A 23,303-nucleotide genomic window follows, 5' to 3' on the forward strand; every position below is an offset into this window, starting at 1 on the left:
GCAAAATTTAAAGAAAATACAGAACTAAGACTTGATGGGTTCAAAAATAAGACTTTCTCATTTACAGCCACTCCAGACAGCAAAAGTTTCACACAGTAAGAAATGACATCAGTACAAAGATCAAATCCAGAGCGCTCCCAGTAAAACTGTGGCTTCAAGGTCAGGATCTCAGAGATGAGACTGGAAAACCAAGACCTTAGAAAGGTTTGAGACATGTTTACAGATCCTCGCATGTAGACAAGAGGGCTGTTAAGAATCTTAAAGGTGTGCCTTGTGCTACACAAAAAAATGCCATTAAGCATCTTCAGGGTATTATCCCACAGCAGCCTCACAAAGTGCAAAACCCAATAAGGGCGTGTGTTGAAGAGGTATACAGATATGATTTTTCTATAATGGAGTTTATTTTAATGTGATACCTAGGAATACCACAAAGTTTTAGACTTGAACTTGTACTAGGACAGAAGCAGCTCAAAATGACAAGACCTCTGGGCCTCAGTCTTTTACAGAGAGGAAGCATGCTGAGAAAACCACTACATATTTTAAAAGGTGCTTCTTTTTATGGAAAAGAAAAGGTTACTCAAGGATGTAGCCAGGAGTTGCTAGGGCAAAACTAACAGCTAACAATGAACCATTTCCAGAGGAACAGGCCCACATTAACAAAACTGCAACATGCAGTAACTGTATTTCAGAACTGCTATATTCTTCCATTCCCCCCTGTCTGAGCAGTATTTCTTCTGAATATCCCTGTCTCCAGTAGCATATTGGGTACCTAATGACCTGGGGAATTCCTCTTTTGGTATCCTATCATTTTGCCTTTTCATACTGTTCATGGGGTTCTCAAGGCAAGAATACTGAAGTGGCTTGCCATTCCCTTCTCCAGTGGACCACACCCAGTTGTGGATGTGACTGGTAATAGAAGAAAGATCCGATGCTGTAAAGAGCAATATTGCATAGGAACCTGGAATGTCAGGTCCATGAATCAAGGCAAATTGGAAGTGGTCAAACAAGAGACGGCAAGGGTGAATGTCGACATTCTAGGAATCAGCGAACTACAATGGACTGGAATGGGTGAATTTAACTCAGTTGACCATTATATCTACTACTGCGGGCAGGAATCTCTCAGAAGAAATGGAGTACCCTTCATGGTCAACAAAAAGAGTCTGAAATGCAGTACTTGGATGCAATCTCAAAACGACAGAATGATCTCTGTTCATCTCCAAGGTGAACCATTCAATATCACAGTTATCCAAGTCTATGCCCCAACCAGTAATGCTGAAGAAACTGAAGTTGAACGGTTTTATGAAGACGTACAAGACCTTTTAGAACTAACACCCAAAAAAGATGTCCTCTTCATTACAGGGGACTGGAATGCAAAAGTAGGAAGTCAAGAAACACCTGGAGTAACAGGCAAATTTGGCCTTGGAATATGGAATGAAGCAGAGCAAAGGCTAATAGAGTTTTGCCAAGAGAACACATTGGTCATAGCAAACACCCTCTTCCAACAACACAAGAGAAGACTCTACACATGGACATCACCAGATGGTCAACACCGAAATCAGACTGATTATATTCTTGGCAGCCAAAGATGGAGAAGCTCTATACAGTCAACAAGGACAAGACCAGGAGCTGACTGTGGCTCAGATCATGAACTCCTTATTGCCAAATGCAGACTGAAATTGAAGAAAGTAGGGAAACCCGCTAGACCATTCAGGTGTGACCTAAATCAAATCCCTTATGACTATACATTGGAAGTGAGAAATAGATTTAAGGGCCTAGATCTGATAGACAGAGTGCCTGATGAACTATGGAATGAGGTTCCTGACATTGTACAGGAGACAGGGATCAAGACCATCGCCATGGAAAAGAAATGCAAAAAAGCAAAATGGCTGTCTGGGGAGGCCTTACAAATAGCTGTGAAAAGAAGAGAGGTGAAAAGCAAAGGAGAAAAGAAAAGATATAAGCATCTGAATGCAGAGTTCCAAAGAATAGCAAGAAGAGATAAGAAAGCCTTCTTCATCGATCAATGCAAAGAAATAGAGAGAAACAACAGAATGGGAAAGACTAGAGATCTCTTCAAGAAAATCAGAGATACCAAGGGAATATTTTATGCAAAGATGGGCTCGATAAAGGACAGAAATGGTATGGACCTAACAGAAGCAGAAAATATTAATAAGCGGTGGCAAGAATACACAGACAAACTGTACAAAAAAGATATTCACAACCCAGATAATCACGATGGTGTGATCACCCATCTAGAGCCAGACATCTTGGAATGTGAAGTCAAATGGGTCTTAGAAAGCATCACTATGAACAAAGCTAGTGGAGGTGATGGAATTCCAGTTGAGCTGTTTCAAATCCTGAAAGATGATGCTGTCAAAGTGCTGTACTCAATATGCCAGCAAATTTGGAAAACTCAGCAGTGGCCACAGGACTGAAAAAGGTTAGTTTTCATTCCAATGCCAAAGAAAGGCAATGCCAAAGAATGCTCAAACTACCGCACAATTGCACTCATCTCACATGCTAGTAAAGTAATGCTCAAAATTCTCCAAGCCAGGCTTCAGCAATACGTAAACTGTGAACTCCCTGATGTTCAAGCTGGTTTTAGAAAAGGCAGAGGAACCAGAGATCAAATTGCCAACATCCGCTGGATCATGGAAAAAGCAAGAGAGTTCCAGAAAAACATCTATTTCTCCTTTATTGACTATGCCAAAGCCTTTGACTGTGTGGATCACAATAAACTGTGGAAAATTCTGAAAGAGATGGGAATACCAGACCACCTGACCTGCCTTTTGAGAAATCTGTATGCAGGTCAGGAAGCAACAGTTACAACTGGACATGGAACAACAGACTGGTTCCAAATAGGAAAAGGAGTACGTCAAGGCTGTATATTGTCACCCTGCTTATTTAACTTATATGCAGAGTACATCATGAGAAACGCTGGACTGGAAGAAACACCAGCTGGAATCAGGATTGCTGGGAGAATTATCAATAACCTCAGATATGCAGATGACACCACCCTTATGGCACAAAGTGAAGAGGAACTAAAAAGCCTCTTGATGAAAGTGAAAGTGGAGAGTGAAAAAGTTGGCTTAAAGCTCAACATTCAGAAAACGAAGATCATGGCATCCGGTCCCATCACTTCATGGGAAATAGATGGGGAAACAGTGGAAACAGTGTCAGACTCTATTTTTAGGGGCTCCAAAATCACTGCAGATGGTGACTGCAGCCATTAAATTAAAAGACGCTTACCCCTTGGAAGAAAAGTTATGACCAACCTAGACAGAATATTTAAAAGCAGAGACATTACTTTGCCGACTAAGGTCCATCTAGTCAAGGCTATGGTTTTTCCTGTGGTCATGTATGGATGTGAGAGTTGGACTGTGAAGAAGGCTGAGTGCCAAAAAATTGATGCTTTTGAACTGTGGTGTTGGAGAAGACTCTTGAGAGTCCCTTGGACTGCAAGGAGATCCAACCAGTCCAATCTGAAGGAGATCAACCCTGGGATTTCTTTGGAAGGAATGATGCTGACACTGAAACTCCAGTACTTTGGCCACCTCAGGCAAAGAGTTGACTCATTGGAAAGAGTCTGATGCTGGGAGGGATTGGGGCAGGAGGAGAAGGGGATGACAGAGGATGAGATGGCTAGATGGCATCACGGACTCGATGGCCGTGAGTCTGAGTGAACTCCGGGAAGACGGTGATGAACAGGGAGGCCTGGCGTGCTGCGATTCATGGGGTCACAAAGAGTCGGACACGAATGAGCGACTGAACTGAACTGAACTGATCCCTGTCTCACTATTATATGTTGGGTATAAATCAAATAACTAATAACATTAGTTCACAAATCTTTCCATCCAGAGAAACCACACATGAGGAGCTAAACCTAAAGAACTACACTTGGGAGCCACACATAAAGAGTCTCAGTGCAGGTACCTGGACGTGATTTAAGAAGATGATTTTAAGATTTTAAGCCTGAACCTAATGGGGTAATGAGATGAGAAATTAAAGGTCTTCAGGGGAAAAGAAGTATTGGGGATGAAACTCCAATACTTTGGCCACCTGATGGGAAGAACTGACTCATTTGAAAAGACCCTGATGCTGGGAAAGATTGAAGGTGGGAGGAGAAGGGGACGACAGAGGATGAGATGGTTGGATGGCATTACTGACTTGATGGACATGAGTTTGAGTAAACTCCGGGAGTTGGTGATAGACAGGGAGGCCTGGCGAGCTGCAGTCCATGGAGTCACAGAGTTGGACAAGACTGTACAACTGAACTGAACTGAATTGAGGGGAAAACATTAGGTCATTTTTACATATGAGAGAGATGTCAGTAATTGGGAATCAGAGATGGTCAATGGTAGTCCCTACGGATGGCTCCTAATATTCTTGCCCTGGAATAGTTTCTCCCACAATAAATCCTGCACGGATTCCCTTTAACCAATAAAACCACACTAATTCCACACCAAGTCTTATAAAGCACCGACAGCTTTCATATTTGCATTTTGGAGAATCTGGATCACCAGGTAAAACTACTGTGCTCAAGAAAAATCTGGTGGAGAAGCTCCATAGGAAAGCTCTGAAATTACATAAAGAGAGAATGAAACCCAAGTATTCTAGCCCATTCAAAACCCTAGATGACTCCAGCTCCAGCTGCCATCTTACTGTAACTGTATGAGACCCCTTTGGCAAGACTGAAAGAAGAACCACTGAGGCAATTTACAGAATCATGAGGGAATAAATCGTTTTTAAACCACTAAATTTGGGGATGGTTTATTATGTAAAAAGAGATGAGCAAAATAAGGATGGGCTAACTCTGTGTAGCATGAGCCCATATATACTTCTATAGTGAAGAAGATACGTATCATGATCAATCTTTGCATACATATACATGTAGCATCCACCACCACCATAACCGAGATACACAGCAGTTCCAACAACCCAGAAATCTTGGCTGTATCCTTTCCTGGTCAACTCCTACCACTTGTACTGAAATAACCACAATTGTAACTTCTATCATTGCTACCTTTTATCCATGTTTAATATGTAGTATGTACTCTTTTCTTTCAGCCAACATAATTCTGGGAAACACATCTACACTATTGAACAGTAGTCTATCCTTTTTACTGATATGCCACAATTCTGCCGATAGATATTTAGATTGCTTTAGTTTCAGACTTTAATAAATAAAGCTATTACAATGTGTGCTAAGTTGCTTCAGTTGTGTCCAAGTCTTTGCAACCCTATGGACTGTAGCCCAACATGCTTCTCTGTCCACGGGATTTTCCAGGCAAGAATACTGCAGTGGGTTGCCATTTCCTTCTCCAGGGGATCTTCCCAACCCAGGGATCAAACTTGTGTCTCTTATGTCTCCTTCACTGGTAGGCGGGTTCTTTACCACTAGCACTACTTGGTGGGAAGCTATTACAATAATTCTTATATGTGTCTTTCTGTGTATAAATGTATTCATTTCTCCCGGAAAAGTTCCTAAGAGCAGAACTGCTGAATTATAAGGATAGATGTACGCAGTGTATTTCACTGTGGTTTTAACTGCATTCCCTTGATGAGTAATAATTTTAAACATTTTTATATACTTGTCCATTTGGATATCCCTCCTCTATGAAAGATCTCTTCAAACTTCTGTTTTTTTATTTAAAAGAAGTTTTTACTGTGGTAAAATACACATAAAAGTTTACTATTTTAACCATTTTAAAGTTTACAACTCTGGGTTATGCCTATTTTAAATTGGATTGCTATTTTCTTATTTTTTAGGAATAAATTTAATTATTAATGACTTCCCTTGTGGCTCAAACAGTAAAGAATCAGCCTACAATGCTGGAGACCTGGGTTCAATCCCTGGGTCAGGAAGATCTACTGGAGAAGGGCATGGCAGCATCTCCAGTATTCTTGCCTGGAGAATCCCATGGACTGAGGAGTCTGGCGGGCTACAGTCTATGGGGTCACAAAGAGTCAGATACGACTAAGCAACTAACACCTTCACTTTCACAATTATTAATATATTCAGGATACAACATCTTTGTTGGATATATATAGAGAGAGCGACATACAAATATAAACATATAGCAAGTGTCTTAACTCAGTGTATACTTTATTGATCTTTTTGATGCTGTCTTTAATGGAAATATGTTCATAATTTTAACAAAGTCCAAATTAACAATTTTCCTTTTATGATTAGTATTGTTTATATCCTGTTTAATAAGTTGACTATCCCCAAACACATGAAGATATTGTTTTCTTCTAGTTTTATTGTTCTCCTTTCACATTTAGGTCTATGATTTACCTTCTTATTTTCAGAAGGTTAGTACATGTTTGTTACTCAGTAGCTCTGTCATGCATTGCCTGACTGTAAAATTTTGAGGGTCTAAAAACTTTTATTTTGTGCAGTTTCTGACCCTTTCAATCTAAGCCAGTAATTTCTATTAATATAACATTCTCAAAAACCTAGTGTGTCTCCCCTATATGTCAAGATGACCCCTGTCATTAGACAAGAGGGTTTTCCCTAGATCTTATCTGAATAATGCCATCTCTATTTCCTGAGTTCAGTTCAGTTGTTTAGTTGTGTCCAATTTTTGTGACTCCATGGGCTTCAGCACACCAGACCTCCCTGTCCATCATCAACTCCCAGAGTTTACTTAAACTTAGGTCCATCGGGTCAGTGATGCCATCCAACCATCTCATCCTCTGTCATCCCCTTCTCCCACCTTCAATCTTTCCCAGCATCAGGGTCTTTTCAAATGAGTCAGTTCTTTGCATCAGGTGGCCAAAGTACTGGACTTTCAGCTTTAGGATCAGTCCTTCTAATGAATATTCAGGACTGACTTCCTTTAGGATGGACTGGTTGGATCTCTTGTAGTCCAAGGGACTCTCAAGGGTCTTCTCCAACACCACAGTGCAAAAGCATAAATTCTTCAGAGCTCATCTTTCTTTATAGTCCAACTCTCACATCCATACATGACCACTGGAAAAACCATAGCCTTGACTAGACAGACCTTTGTTGGCAAAGTCATGTCTCTGCTTTTTAATATGCCGTCTAGGTTGGTCATAACTTTTCTTCCAAGGAGCAAGTGTCTTTTAATTTCATGGCTGCAATCACCATCTGCAGTGATTTTGGAGCCCAAGAAAATAAGATCAGTCACGGTTTCCATTGTTTCCCTATCTATTTGCCAAGAAGTGATGGGACTGGATGCCATCATCTTAGTTTTGTGAATGTTGAGCTTTAAGCCAACTTTTTCACTCTCCTCTTTCACTTTCATCAAGAGGTTCTCTAGTTCTTCGCTTTCTGCCATAAGGGTGGTGTCATCTGCGTATCTGAGGTTACTGATATTTCTCCCGGCAATCTTGATTCCAGCTTGTGCTTCTTCCAGCCCAGCATTTCTCATGATGTACTCTGCAAATAAGTTAAATAAGCAGGGTGACAATATACAGCCTTGACGTACTCCTTTCCTGATTTGGAACCAGTCTGTTGTTCCATGTCCAGTTATAACTGTTCCATGTCCAGTTCTAAACCTGCATACAGATTTCTCAAGATTTCTCAGATTTCTCTATTTCCTGGCTTCAGCTAAATTGGATCCCAGGGTCATATGCATAATCTCTCTAGCAAAAAATTGTCCAGCCACATCCTTAGATTCTTTCCAGAGCATGCTATATAATTTTTTACAGAAGCATGAGAATTTCCCAAATTATCAAATTCTGGTTCCTTTTTGCTTAACAGTTTCTTCCTCAATTTATCTATATCCTCCAACACATGCATGCTAAGTCAACTTCAGCCATGGCTGACTCTTTGAGACCCTATGGACTGCAGCCCTCCAGGCTCCTCTGTCCATGGAATTCTCCAGGCAAGAATACTGGACCAGGTTGCCCTCCTCCAGGGGATCTTTCTGATGGAGGGATTGAACCAGCATCTCTTACATCTCCTGCACTGGCTGGCAGGTTCTTTACCACTAGCGCCACCTGGGAATCTCATATCCTCTGATATTTTATCTATAAACAATAAGTAGAAATCAGACTGCAAATTCCACACTTTGCTTGATAATTTGTTTAGCTAAATATCCAAGAATTCAATGCTTACAAGTTCTGATTTCCATTCAGCAGTAGAGTATTACTCAACCAACTTTTCTACCATTTTATAACAAGGATCACTTTCCTTCCAGTTTCTAGTAACATCTCTTGAAATCTTACCAGAATCACCTTTAACATTCATATTTCTTTCTAGTAACATTCTGTTCATGACAATACATCTATTCTCTAAGATGACAGCACCTTTGTCTTCTATCCTCTTCACTTCCTTCTGAGTTTTCATCAGAATCTAGACTTGATTATCACATACCTCAAAATTCTTCCAACCTGGATCCAAATACCCAATCCCAAAGTCACATCCACAGTTTTACATATCTATTAAAGCAGTATCCTTCTAGGAACCAAACTCTGTATCAGTTTCCTAGGACTGTCATAACAAACTGCCATAAATTAGGTGGCTTAAAATCACAGAAATTAATTTTCTCACAGTTCTGGAGGCCTAAAGTCCAAAACTGAGGTTTTATCAGGGCTGAGCTTCCTTTGAAGGCTCTAGGAGAGAACTGTTCCTTGCATCTATCAGCTTCTGGTGGCTCCTGATGTTCCCTAATCCCTAGCTCTAATCTCTGCTTCTGTCCTCACAAATGCTTCTTCTCTGTATCTCTGTGCCTCCAACCTCTCTCCCCCTTCCCTTATAAGCAGACCAGTCACATGATTTAGGACCCATCCTAACCCCCAAATGATCTTATCTCAAGATCTTCAACTTAATTATATATACAAAGACTCTATTTCCAAATAAGGTCACTGTAATAGTTTGCTAGCTCTCTCATAACAAAGTACCACAGTTGAGTGGTTTAAACAACAGAAATTTACTGTTTCATAGTTTGGAGGCTAAAAGTCAGATCAGTGTTTCAGCAAGACTGGTTTCTTTTGAAGACAGCAAGAATCTATTCTATTCTCCCCAGCTTCTGGTTTTTGCTGCCCATCTTTGGTGTTTCTTGGTCTATAAAAGAACCAAGGAATTGATTCTGATTTCAGTCTTCATCTTCACATGGCAATCATTCTGTATATATAAAAATTTCCCTTTTTATAAGGATACCAGTCAGACTGAGTTAGGGTCTACCCTAATTACCTCATCTTATGTCTAGGGGTTAGGGTGTCAATAAATGAGTTTAGTAGTAAAGAATCCACCTGCAAATGTAGAAGACACAGGTTCAGTACCTGGGTTGGGAACATCCCTAGGAGAAGTAAATGGCAAACCCACTCCAGTATTCTTGCCTGGGAAATCCCATGGACAGAGAAGCCTGGCAGACTACAATCCATGGGGCTGCAAAGAATCAGACACAACTGAGCGACTAAACAACTGGTTAGTTTGTGACTGCTGTGGTTTTTCCTCCAGATCTTGGCTGTGACTCTGGTTTGCCTGTCTCTCCATACTTCAGGGTGGCAGTTTGCCCTGCAACCTCAATTCTCTGATGGGTTCATGAAAAGGCACCAATTTTCAGTTTGTTTACCTTCTTGCTGTAAGGACAGGAGCAACAACTTTCAAGCTCTTTACATGTTGGAGCTGAAACCAGAAGTTGCCCTAATGTATTGAACAGTATGATGATTTTTAAAATAACTTTTACATGTATTTGTTGCAATGAGAATATTGATCAGCCATCTATGTACTATATGTTACTGGTAGCGGTATGCTACTGGTACCCACCTCTCTCCAATGCCCTTTGTATAAGCTTTTCTCAACCAATACCCTATTAGATTAAACACTATAGAAAATCATTTAAATAATTATTTTCTAAATTCTGCCAAGGATGTCACATAGCTAGCACAATGCCAGATGTATAGGAGTTAATTTATTACATAATATGGATGCCTTAGTCATTTTATCCCTATACACTTTTTATGTGTATTTCTTAGAATAAAGATATTTTCTGACATAACTGTAAAGTAGCACACTCAGGAAACTCAACAACAATACAATATTTTAAGATAACCTACCATCAATAGTTCAGTTTTCTCAACTGTCCCAATAATCTTTTCCCTCCAAAAGAACTGTGACCTGAATCATATATTCATTCAGTTGTCAAAGACCTTAAGTCTCTCTTTCAATCTGAAACATTTCCTCAGCTTTTCTTGGCTTTTATGCCACTGATTTTTTTAAGAATACAGGCCAGTTTTTGTTTCTTAATAGCATGTTTCTGATTTTGGCTTTGTCTGATGTTTCCTTAAGACTAAATTCACGTATGTATTTCTGGTCAGAATACTTAATAGTGATATTGTATCAGACCCATAGTGATACTGTATCCTTCCCATATTAGTTTCTATCACTCAGGCAAGATGGTTCTCTACCGTATAGTTAAGATAATATTAATCTTACTCCTGATCACACTTCACCTGAATCCTGTCCCCAGACTTTTCATGCACTGTTGATTCTTACCCAACCAATTTTTACTGTGAGTACTACAATGATTGTCTTATTTCACTGCTCACTCTACATTAATACGAATCCTACCTGTGTAAAAAGTTTCTCTTTTCCCTTCCTCTCCCTCCCATCCTCTCTCTCTCCCTCTTTCTCATCAGAATAGATTCATGGCTTCCTATTGTTTTCCACTGGGTTCATTTTTGTTAATTCTTCTGATTAACAGCCCCAAATTTGGCCAGAGGGAGTGAAGCTTATTCAAACAAGCTCTTGGGTTTTTGTTTATTTTTCTTGACATGCCATCATCACTTTTTAAAAAATGTCCCTGCCTTCTGGTAACAATAAGATGTTCCAGGCCTGTTTTATATCCCCTCTTTCCCAAGCCTGGAGTCCAGCCATTTCTCTAACAATCCATATCTCCTTTCAGTAGGGAATGTATTGGAAAACAAGAATGAGTGCCAGGTGTTCTTCTTGCTATCATGGTGAGTTTGAGTTTAGACTTGGCATATCCAATGTGGTAGTCATTATCCAAATGTGGCCATTTAAATAAAAATTAATAGAAACAAAAATTCAGTCCCCCTGTTGCACTAGTCACACTTCACGTGTAGTTACATGTATTTAGCAGCTAACATTGGACAGCACAGATAATTACAGACATTTCCATCATCACAGAGAGTTCTATTAGATATTATTGTTCCAGACCCTTTCACATAGCACATACACACACACACACACACACACACACACACACACACACACACTTTTTTTCCATCTCTGTTCCAATTACTCAAGTGCTTTCTTTATCTTGGCCCAAACCCTTTCAAAATTTGGATTATCTTTCAAAATCAGTCCTTTGTGGTGCATTTCTTAGTGCCTTTAACCAAGCTCCTTCTCCAACCCCCAAATATACAGTCTTTACTGATTTCAAACAAACAAAAATTTTGGTTTAGCCACTGTGGAAAACAGTATGGAGGTTCCTCAGAAAACTAAAAATAGAATTACCATTAGATCCAGTTATCCCACTCCTGGGCATAAACCCAGACAAAACTATAGTTCAAAAAGATACATGGACCCCTGTGTTCACAGCAGCACTGTACACAATAGCCAAGACATGGAAACAACCTGAATGTCTATCAACAGATAAGATAAAAAGATAAAGAACATGTGGTATAATGGAATATACTCAGTCATAAGAAATAACAAAATAATGCCATTTGCAGCAACATGGATCCAACTAGAGGTAATCATACCAAGTGAAGTATATCAGAAAGAGAAAGACAAATACCATATTCTATTACTTACGTGTAGAAACCAAAATATGACGAAATGAAACTGACAATGAAACAGAAAGCATCACAGACAGAGAGAACAGACTGGTGGTTGCTAAAAGGGACACACTTGGTGGAGGGATGGAGGGGGAAGCTCGGGTTAGCTGGTGTAAGCTTTTATATAGCAAGGTCCTTTGTAGAGCACAGAAAACTATACTCAATATCCTATGACAACCATAATGGAAAAGAATATTAAGAAAAAATATATATATGTGTGTATAACTGAATCACTTTGCTGAACATCAGAAATTAACACAACATTGGAAATCAACTATACTGCAATAAAAATACTGATTAAAAAACATCTGGGTTATTTTTGTCATTACCAATGTAAATATTAATTGGTAAAAACATGGGCTTTGAATCAACCTATTTCTTACTAGCTGTATGACCTTGGGAAAGTTACTTAATCTCCCTAAACTTCAATTTCTGCATCTAAAGCTGGGATTAATAATGCCTCATATAACTATATGTTTGAAGACTAAAAAAAATAATATATTGAATATGCTTAGTATTATGACTGGAATATGATAAATTATATGGCCTATTAGTAACAAGAATATTAGACTTGTTTCTCCTGTGTTTACTGAAAGTTTTAAATTGTTCACTTTTCCAAGCCAATCTTTACATTACTAAGGCATACATAGTACATTAGCAATACTGAGCAAATCTTCTAAATTATTCAAATAGATTCCTTCCAGTTAGAATATTAAGACCTATTTATATGTGAAATATTTCTCTTAGACAATTCTATTTATAACTCTGAAATTATAAAATCAATTTCAAATATTTATTGCTTATAACAAGTTTTAATAAAAATTGTTAAATAAAGTATAATTTCTACAAAAACTTTAAATAAAATATTTTCCTATTAGATTGATTAATTATATAAAATTTCTGAAAATTCTGAAATAAAACTTTGAAAAATTTCAAGTTGAGAGAGCATACTAGTAACTGAACTACAAAATGGCAAAAATCAAATTATTGATAAAAATTAATTTGTCAGAATTCATAATCCTATTTATAAAAGGATCCTATAAAACCAAATTTGAAATTTGTTTCTAATGAAACAAAGCATCTTGATTTTTTAATAGAAATATATTTAAAAATAGCTAATGTAGTAATACTCAAAAACAATACTAAAGCAAAGAGAAATTCCTTTCCTCTGACATATTGTTTAAAATATAGAAAAAGAGCATGTTATACCTAATGATAACTAGAGATGACTTATTTTGCCCTCCATCACAGTTTATTTAAGATATGTACTGAAAGATATAAACCTAATATTTTGCTAATAAATGAAAAACATGCTTTTCGAAATGAATGCTTTTAGTAAAGCATATTTTATTTGTAAAAAGTGTAAGCATGGTCATCTAAACTTTCACTGCTTATATGAAAAAGGGGTGCTCATCAAATTTAACAAATACGAAACCTAAAAAGGAAAGCAATGTCATTTCCTCCAAAATAACTACAGCCCTGTAGATTTTTACCTTTTTCTTTACTAAGCAAAAGACAAATATATAACTTGCTTGTGTCTTATTACCCTTACCGGTAAAATTTTAAAATCAACTTGATATGTAATTTTCTTTCAGATTAGTTTAAACATGATTTAAAAAAATAGAAATGTGAGAATTTCAAAATACACTGCTATATTAAAAAAAGTTATTAAATCTCACTTCTCCTAAATAACTATGTACAATTGTTTTCCCAAAGGCAACCTTACCTGTGGAGTCCAATAAAATGTTGGGCTCAATCTGTAGAGTTTTCGTTTGTGGAAACTCTGAAGTGGCCTTGTTCGAGCTGCTGTACTCATGATAGTCAAGGATGGAGATTTCAATCTTGTCCTGTCTTTTCTCCTTTTCTTACTGTGCTTCTGGTTAAGTAACCAGCTACTGGAGGAAGAGAGCTCATCTAAATTCTCTGAAGCACTGAAATGCCATGAAATAATTGGGGAGTGGAGGGAATAAAACAAAACAAACAAACAAAGACAAAGAAAACTAAATGTAAATCACCTTGATCTATTATGACAGAGGAGCATTAATTTTAGCCAATTTTGTGGTAACAACTGATGAAAGAATCAATATTAATGGAAATTACATTTCAAGTTGTGAAAACAGAATCTGTATTGTCTCCTGCAAAATAAATATCCCATAGGTTAGAGATGCTCACATAAATTCACTAGTACAATGTAAATTTCACTGTAAATCAATAATCATGAATATTACAGTGTTAAAAGTATCTACATCAAATTCTTTTTCAATAAGGGTGAATTTACACAGGATGGTAGATTTTAAAAAGGCTAAAGTCTCATCACTACATCATTAGCTGCTCTTACATAAGCATTACATATCTTTCCAGGGAATTCTGAAACAAAGATGCAATCTGTCTACATTTTAGGAATTTTTTAAAACTTCTGATGACACAGAAGATACAAACTATAAAATATTTTATCAGATCACATAAACTACACATGAAAATAAGCATAATTTTATAATTATCCCTCATATTAATTTTTAAATATTTATTTAAATATTTTAGAACATCAGGAGGGAGTTTATGCTTGTTACCACATAAATTTAACTTTATTTATACCAGTATATTACATATAAAATATTCAGCTTTTCAGGCACTATAATCTACCAGTTCAACCTTATTTATATAAACAAAAGCTAGCCAACTTAGCATTCTAAGACAAGTGAATCTATATGTGCTATTGCTAATCACAGATAAATTCTAAATGTGCTATTTGGTTCAAGTAGAATCAGTGTTTAAACGTAAATATAAGATACAGTTTTTCTATAGCTGTGTCACTGTTTTTGAATATTTATAGCTGTAAAATATTCTATTATCTTTCAGATAAAGCAAGTAACTCAAGAACACTTTATATAGTAGAAAGAAACTAGAAATAAAGGTACCTGAATGGCTTCTGTTGGTGAAACCAAAAGAGAATAAAATATGGAATTTGGTGATTACAAATATATAATTGAGTATGTCTATTGCCAGACCAGTATAGGGAAAAAAATCTGATGATAAATATTTTATTTTTTAAATATTAACTTCAGTCTTCAGAAAGCTCTAGTCATGAAAGTTTTAATTATCAGTTAATAAATATTCTAAAGATTATCTATCTGAGAAAGGCTTAAGATCTACTAATACTCTCAAATTATCAGGTCCAGTCTCATATACTGATGTTACTTTTTGTAATATATCATATGTATGACTGACTATAAAAACCTGAAATGTATAAAGTGCTAAGTTACAGTCTGCTCTTGAGAAACCAGCCTTTGAGCTGGGCTACCACGTCAAGGGTAAACAGAAGACATAGGTGATAGCCAGTATCAAGTTAGGTACTAAGCATGTCAAGTTCAGAAGTGAACCAAGGTCAGGAAGAAGACCGGTTACAGTAGGTGGTTAGTACTAGAGGTGATCACATCAGGAGAGGGAAGATTCAGGAAGAGAGGAGATCTAGCACAAAAGGTGGCTCTTCCAGCAAGTGAGAAATATCTCTAGGCAGATGACTCTGGCTCCTTAAAAGAGACATTGCTTGGGTAATGTCTAGGGATAATGAAGAGTTTTTATCCTAGCAGTCTGGAACACAGTTAACCAGTTCTTTCCTCTGTTCAGTTCTCTAGTTGTTAACGGGAACTTGTTTCCCCTTCCCTGCAGGAGGTATAAGGAGTTGAGCCACCATCTTCTCATCTGAATGACGTCTCTCAGCTTTTGAACTGGTGAGAGGCTCACAGGCTAGTTTAAACATAAACGGAAAGCTTATCATTTGTGTCCCTAAATGTTATATTTTCAAGTTTCAAAGACTAATACAGTATCATTGGGAAAAGCTCACCAAAGTTGGCACTTAAGTCATTTTATAAATAACTGATGAAAGGGAAACTGTTAGGCACTCTGTCGTGTCAGACTCTTTGCGACCCCATGGACTGTAGCCCGCCAGGGGATCTTCCCAACCCAGATATTGAACCTTCATCTCCTACACTGGCAGGCAGATCCTTTAACCACTGAGCCACTTGGGAAGCTGTTGTAAAGGGTTATTGCAAGCCACTGAGAAAACTCACTTATTCTGCCCAATGGTTTACACTAAAGAGAACAAATCTTACTGAAAAGGAGAACAAGAGGAAATTATTTGGAGGACAACAAAACTCTGCCTAAGGACTCTATAATCCAAGGTTATTTTTCCTCTCAGGAGATAATAATCCAATACCTAACACTAGTAGTGAAGAACCTGCCTGCCAATGCAGGAGATGTAAGAGACCCGGGAGGAGGAGGAGAAAACCCAGGAAGGAAAAAGCATTTTAATAACAGTCAAGGCTAAGTTTTCCCACTGAATTGTGGATACACCCAGGAAACCCCAGAAACTGAGAATACAATAAGCCACTGCCTAGTACCGTCATAATTTTCATAAAAATTATCAATAAATATCAACATATAATTTTGAAATAGCATGCTTACAAATGGGGTAGTACCAGGTAAAGACACAAATCACACTCCTTTAGATTTCTAACTGGAAGCTTTTGTTCAGAGAACAATAGAAATCTCCAAAAGGATAGCCTAGGGCCTCTGTGTAATAGGCAGATAGTACAATTTGGCTCTAAAATAAACTAAATAATTGAGGAGGGGGAAGAAATGAGGGTGGTTTTTGGGCTTACACTTTTCTCCATTTCTATTACCACTCTCTTAATCCAAGCTTTTTTCTGCCAGAATTCCTCCTTATACCCTTGCAACTGCCCCCACCCATTCACACTTTGTTCCATCCAGTCCCTTCTAATCTTTCAGGAAAACAAATCTGGTCCCTTTCCTCCCATGCCTACACTGCTTAAAATCTCTCAAAGCCTTCTCATTGCTCTTGAGAAAAGTACTTAAATCCTTAATGGAAAAGGCCCTGATTGGTCTGCTCTCTCAGCCTCCTCATGTGTCACAGTCCCTCTCCTTCCCTGTGTTTCAGCCACATTGCCTCTTTTAATTCCAAATAACTCACACTTGCTCCAGTACTAGACCAACTATATATAATATCTGCTTCCAGGAATTTTCTCACATCCTCCTTCACTTATGTAATTTCCCAATAACCATTTGGCTCTCAGTTCAAAAGTTAGTACCTCAGGTAAGTCTCTGAGCCCTTGCATAGTCTCTCCAAAGACAGAGTCAAATTTCCCTTCTGAGTTCTGATAGTACCATTCACCTTTTCTTCATAGTATTTTTCATGATGCCAATTTTACAATTATTTGTGTTACTATCTGATTAGTGTCTTTTTCCTTTTCTAAAACTGTAAGTAATAGAGAGACTGTGTTTTAACTTTTTATCAGAACTTCCTGATATTATACTTGGCATACAACAAATGCTCAATAAATATTTATAGAATGAATGGGGAAATGTACACATATATACATTTTCAGATTCATCACTCCAGCTCTGTGCTTTGCACAGGGTATTTATATAACACCACATAATGTGAAAGTGTTAGTTGCTCAGTCATGTTCGACTCCTTGCAACTCCATGGATTGTAGCCCGCCAGGCTCCTCTGTCCATGGAATTCTCTAGGCAAGAATATTAGAGTGGGTTGCCATTTCCTTCTCCGGGGATCTTCTGGACTGAGGGACTGAACCCAGGTCTCCTGCATTGCAGGCAGATTCTTTACCATCTGAGCCACTGGGGAAGCCCATAACTTATATGGGAAGCACGTAACACTGCATACCTCACCTAAATAGTTTAGTGAATGAGTAAACATGGAATATTATAGTTTAAGAGCCAAAAGAAGCTCTAAATAGAAGGTTATAAGAGTGCATTTAGAAAAATAAGACATATTTACACTGCCTTGAATTCCATTCTAAATCTCTTAATTTTGACTTACAAAAGTTAGTTTCTGATAGTAAGCTATGATGTACCTTATTTTATCTTATAATCATATATGCCTATTATAAATGTGTAAGTATAATAAAGCAGATGAAAGCTGTAAGATATTTTTATTTGTAAAAGAAAAAGCATGGATAAAGTTTAATTTTTTTCTTCTAATTTAAAAAGTGCAAAATGACCAAGAGTTTTATCGAAGAAAATATTCCAAAAGTCATGAGTTCATGTTTTATTAACACTGCCTTATTTTTCTAATAGTAATGACTTTCTGATATAACTGATCGTCTATTACAATTCTAGAAAATCTTAGCAGTTAAGATATTTATGAATAACGACAGGCATTCAATTTGCTTTTACAGAGAATAAATGGAATTTTCAAGTGAATTTTTTAGTTAAAATTTTACTCTGATTACTACAGAAACCAAAGGCCCAGAAGTGAAGCATTTAATCTTTTAACTGATATTTGAATATTAATTCCTACCAAAATCACTTTTGCCAGTAAACAAAAATTAATAAAACAATCTAAAGATATGGGCTTATAGGGACATATATTTGCTAAGTTCTTGGTGTCATCTTGGTGGTGGAGAAAATGGTGAATAAATACGGAAGAACAGTCTATTTTCAATCTGTTTTATAATAAACTCAATGAAAGATAGTCTAGGATTTTTAGTAACTTGTTCAAGTATTTCATAACTTTTTGCCTAAGCCAAAGTATATTCTTAAGAGGACTGGAATCATCATTATAATGCCATGCTCAAATGCTTTTAGTAAATAAGAAACTTCTGGGCCTGGCTCTAAATTTAGAAAGCTAAAACCATAAAAACACAGACAAGACTTCATAAAGTTATTTTTATCTTCTAATCTCAAGAAATAGCAGCAGAAAACAAGTATTCAACACAGAATTTTAAAATACTGTTTTAGTACTTTTCAACATTTCCCCCACATTCATGTACCCTTATACTAAACACACTTAAGAAAAGCAGAACTCAACATGAGGAAGAAAATTAGAATGTGTATTATCTAAGAGATTATGATAGCCTGCCAGTTACCAATCTATTCTCATACACAAATATCCATACTTGCTATATGGGGCTGAAGAGTGTTGTCACATTTACATCTACCAGGAACCTCAGATTGTGACCCTACTTGCAAACACAGACTTTCAGGTGTAATTAATGAGGTAAAATGATGTCAGAGTGGATTAGGGGGGCCCTAAGTCCAGTCACTGATGTTCTTATAAGAAGAGACAAAGAGTTCAGGAAGAGATCCCAGGGAATAACATCCTCACATGTGAAGACAGAAGAGAAATGGCCTATAAGCCAAAAATGCCAAAGACTGCCAGGAACTACCAGAAGCCAGGAAAATGCAAGGAAGGATTCTGCCTTAAACCTTCAGAAAGAGCACGGCCCTGCCTGACACCTTGATTTTCAACATCTAGCCTCCAGAACTGTGGAAGAAAAAAAATCTCCTATATTAAGCCACACACTTTGTGCTGATTTGTTATAAGATCCCTATGAAACTGACATATTCATAAAGTACACGCCTAAGAATCACTATTTTTGCATAATTTGTAATCTCTATTTCAAGTCTACTTTTCGTCTTCTGGAGTTCTTTGATGACCTCAACCTATAGCAGCTAAAGTAGGCGGCAACATTTTCCAAACCTTCCCTGATGCCCAGAGTCCTGCCAATAGTTGAATTTACTATCTTTTTTTTTTTTTTCTTGACAATATTTGGAGAAATGAACACATTATTTACTCAGATATATTCTGATATTTTAAAGAAATTACATAAAATAGGACTTTATAGAAACTCACTACAATGGCCTAGTAGGGGCATTACTTGTCTTCCACATGGCAAAAACAAGCATCTCTCTCAGATGACCAGTGGATCGAGATCCAGGCATTATCTACTACATAGAGAAAACAGTGCCTTGACCAGCCCATTTTCCCTACTCTAGGAATTAAGTAGGAAAATCACACCCCCCCCCATTCACTCAAAAATACAAGTCTCTTCAACTGCAGCAAGAAGAAAATGCTGGAATACACTGTAAAATGACCTTCTAAATTAGATGTGTCTCTAAAAAAAATCTGATCTCTGGTTCCTCTGCCTTTTCTAAATCCAGCTTGAACATTTGGACGTTCTTGGTTCATGTACTGTCGAAGCCTCACTTGGAGAATTTTGAGCATTATTTTGCTAGTGCGTGAGATGAGTGCAATTGTGCATTAGTTTGAGTATTCTTTGGTATTGCCTTTCTTTCAGATTGGGATGAAAACTGACCTTTTTCAGTTCAATGGCCATGGCTGAGTCTTCCAAATTTGTCGGCATATGGAGTACAACACTTACATTTGGTTGTTATTGTTGATAACAGCATCATCTTTTAGGATTTGAAATACTTCAGCTGGAATTGCATCACTTTCTCTAGCTTTGTTTGCAGTGATGCTTTATAAGGCCCAGTTGACTCCACACTCCAGGATGTCTGGCTCTAGGTGAGTGATCACATCATCGTGGTTATCTGGGTCATTAGATCATTTTCATATAGTTCTTCTGTGTATTCTTGCCACCTCTTCTTAATATCTTCTGCTTCTGTTAGGTCCATACCATTTCTGTCCTTTATTGTGCCCATCTTTGCATGAAATGTTCCCTTACTATCTCTAATTTTCTTGAAGAGATCTCTAGTCTCTCCCATTCTATTATTTTTTTCTATGTGTGGATCATGACAAACTGGAAAATTCTTCAAGAGATGGGAGTACCAGACCACCTTACCTGCCTCCTGAGAAATCTGTATACAGGTCAAGAAGCAACAGAACCAGACATGGAACAACAGACTGGTTCCAAATTGGGAAAGGAGTATGTCAAGACTGTATATTGTCACCTGCTTATTTAACTTATATGCAGAGTACATCATGCAAAATGTCAGGCTGGATGAAGCACAAGGTGGAATCAAGATTGCCGGGAGAAATATCAATAACCTCAGATATGCAGATGACACCACCCTTAAGGCAGAAAGTGAAGAGGAATTAAAGAAAAGAGCCTCTTGATGAAAGTGAAAGAGGACAGTGAAAAAGCTGGCTTAAAGCTCAATATTCAGAAAACTAAGATCATGGCATCTGGTCCCATCACTTCATCGCAAAAGATGAGGCAACAATGGAAACAGTGACAGACTTCATTATCTTGGGCTCCAAAATCACTGTAGATGGTGACTGCAGCCATGAAATAAAAGATGCTTGCTCCTTGGAAAAAAAGCAATGACCAACCTAGGCAGCAATTAAAAAGCAGAGACATTACTTTGCTAACAAAAGTCTGTAGTCAAAGCTATGGTTTTACCAGTATGGATGTGAGAGACGGACCATAAAGAAGGCTGAGCGCCAAAGAACTGATGCTTTTGAACTGTGGTATTGGAGAAGACTCTTCAGAGTCCCTTGGACTGCAAGGAGATCCAACGAATCCATCCTAAAGGAAATCAGTCCTGAATAGTCACTGGAAGGACTGATGCTGAAGCTGAAACACCAATACTCTGGCCACCTGATGGGAAGAATTGACTCACTGGAAAAGACCTGGATGCTGGGAAAGATTGAAGGTGGGAGGAGAAGGGGATGACAGCGGATGAGGTGGTTGGATGGCATCACCAACTCTATGGACCTAAGTTTGAGGAAACTCCAGGAGTTGGTGATGGACAGGGAGGCCTGGCGTGCTGCAGTCCATGGGGTTGCAAAGAGTCAGATGCGACTGAGTGACTGAACTGAACCAAAAAAATTAAGTTATTTACCTACTCTGAAAAATTAAGGTACATCTTTGCACAACCATTAAAATGGAAAAGAAGTATTTCAAGTGTAAAAACTCAGATATACTATTGAAATAAGATATAATACTTCCAGTAGAGCTCAACAATGAAAATTATGTATAAAATGATAGAAAGGAAATATACTCTGAGCAATACAAGTGATTTCCACTTTCTTCTTGATAGCTTATGAATTTTTAAGTTATTGTACAATGAACTTATATTAATTTTATAAGAACACTAAAATGTCATCTATAATTTCAGTCGTTTTGGCATTCAGTTCAGTTCAGTTGCTGAGTCGTGTCCGATTCTTTGCGACCCCATGAATCGCAGCACGCCAGGCCTCCCTGTCCATCACCAACTCCCGGAGTTCACTCAGACTCACGGCCATCGAGTCAGTGATGCCATCCAGCCATCTCATCCTCTGTCGTCCCTTCTCCTCCTGCCCCCAATCCCTCCCAGCATCAGACTCTTTTCCAATGAGTCAACTCTTCCCATGAGGTGGCCAAAGTACTGGAGTTTCAGCGTCAGCATCATTCCCTCCAAAGAAATGCCAGGGCTGATCTCCTTCAGAATGTACTGGTTGGATCTCCTTGCAGTCCAAGGGACCCTCAAGAGTCTTCTCCAACACCACAGTTCAAAAGCATCAATTCTTTGACACTCAGCCTTCTGCACAGTCCAACTCTTACATCCATACATGACCACTGGAAAAACCATAGCCTTGACTAGACGGACCTTAGTCGGCAAAGTAATGTCTCTGCTTTAGAATATGCTATCTAGGTTGGTCATAACTTTTCTTCCAAGGAGTAAGCATTTTTTAATTTCATGGCTGCAGTCACCATCTGCAGTGATTTTGGAGCCCCCCAAAAATAAAGTCTGACACTGTTTTCACTGTTTCCCCATCTATTTCCCATGAAGTGATGGGACCGGATGCCATGATCTTCATTTTCTGAATGTTGAGCTTTAAGCCAACTTTTTCACTCTCCACTTTCACTTTCATCAAGAGGCTTTTAGTTCCTCTTCACTTTCTGCCATAAGGGTGGTATCATCTGCATATCTGAGGTTACTGATATTTCTCCTGGCAATCTTGATTCCAGCTTGTGTTTCCTCCAGTCCAGCGTTTCTCATGATGTACTCTGCATATAAGTTAAATAAGCAGGGTGACAATATACAGCCTTGACATACTCCTTTTCCTATTTGGAACCAGTCTGTTGTTCCATGTCCAGTTCTAACTGTTGCTTCCTGACCTGCATACAGATTAGGAACTTATAATACATTTTAAAGTGGCTATTCGAGAATAAGAGACTTAGGAAACATAACTATCAAATGTAATACAGATTTTGTTTGGGTCTTGATTCTAATAAATTGTCCATAAAAATATGATTTTGAGACAACTGGCAAAATATGAATATGGATAGAGAATTTTTTGATGATGATAAATTATGACTAAAATATTATAAGAATAATAAAATGTTAGCAGATGATAACAACATGGTGGGTATGTTGAAAAAAAGTTTACCAAAGAAATAAATGAAAGTTTTTATAGTTAAAATATCAATAAAATTTATTTTTTTAAGTCCATAGGAAAAAAATATATCAGGAAGAGAAATAGCTGAAATATTGAGAACTATTTAAGCTAGGAATAAGCTAATTCACTTTTCTATGCTTTCTATATGTTCAAGTTTTACATAAAAAAGCTTGAGAGGAAAAGAGATCAAATATTGTAGAGCCATCTGCCATTCCCACCTCTGGCTCTTAATTTCAAGAGCACTTTTTAGAGTATAAAGGCAAGGAGACTAGGAAGCCAATATGAGAACTATATTTTTTCTAAATGTGAAGTGAAAGTGGCTCAGTCATGTCCAACTCTTTGCAACCCCATGGACTAACAT

The 23,303-nt window shown here is 37.7% G+C and overlaps 1 protein-coding gene across 11 annotated transcripts in view; it reads right to left on the reverse strand.

Moving 5' to 3' along the window:
* The window catches only part of KANSL1L (KAT8 regulatory NSL complex subunit 1 like), a 141,143-nt gene that overhangs the window by 38,682 nt on the left and 79,158 nt on the right, over positions 1–23,303 (reverse strand). For 7 of the 11 annotated variants that reach the window (XM_027965146.3, XM_027965145.3, XM_012144913.5 and 4 more), the window contains exon 6: positions 13,502–13,706. In XM_027965146.3, the coding sequence (XP_027820947.1) occupies positions 13,502–13,706 (205 nt within the window). The remainder of the gene's footprint in view (positions 1–13,501; positions 13,707–23,303) is intronic. The other 4 variants (XM_027965148.3, XM_060410386.1, XM_060410387.1 and 1 more) reach the window with 2 other exon arrangements.

This window comes from Ovis aries, chromosome 2, assembly GCF_016772045.2.
Source record: "Ovis aries strain OAR_USU_Benz2616 breed Rambouillet chromosome 2, ARS-UI_Ramb_v3.0, whole genome shotgun sequence".
Lineage (NCBI taxonomy): Eukaryota > Metazoa > Chordata > Mammalia > Artiodactyla > Bovidae > Ovis > Ovis aries.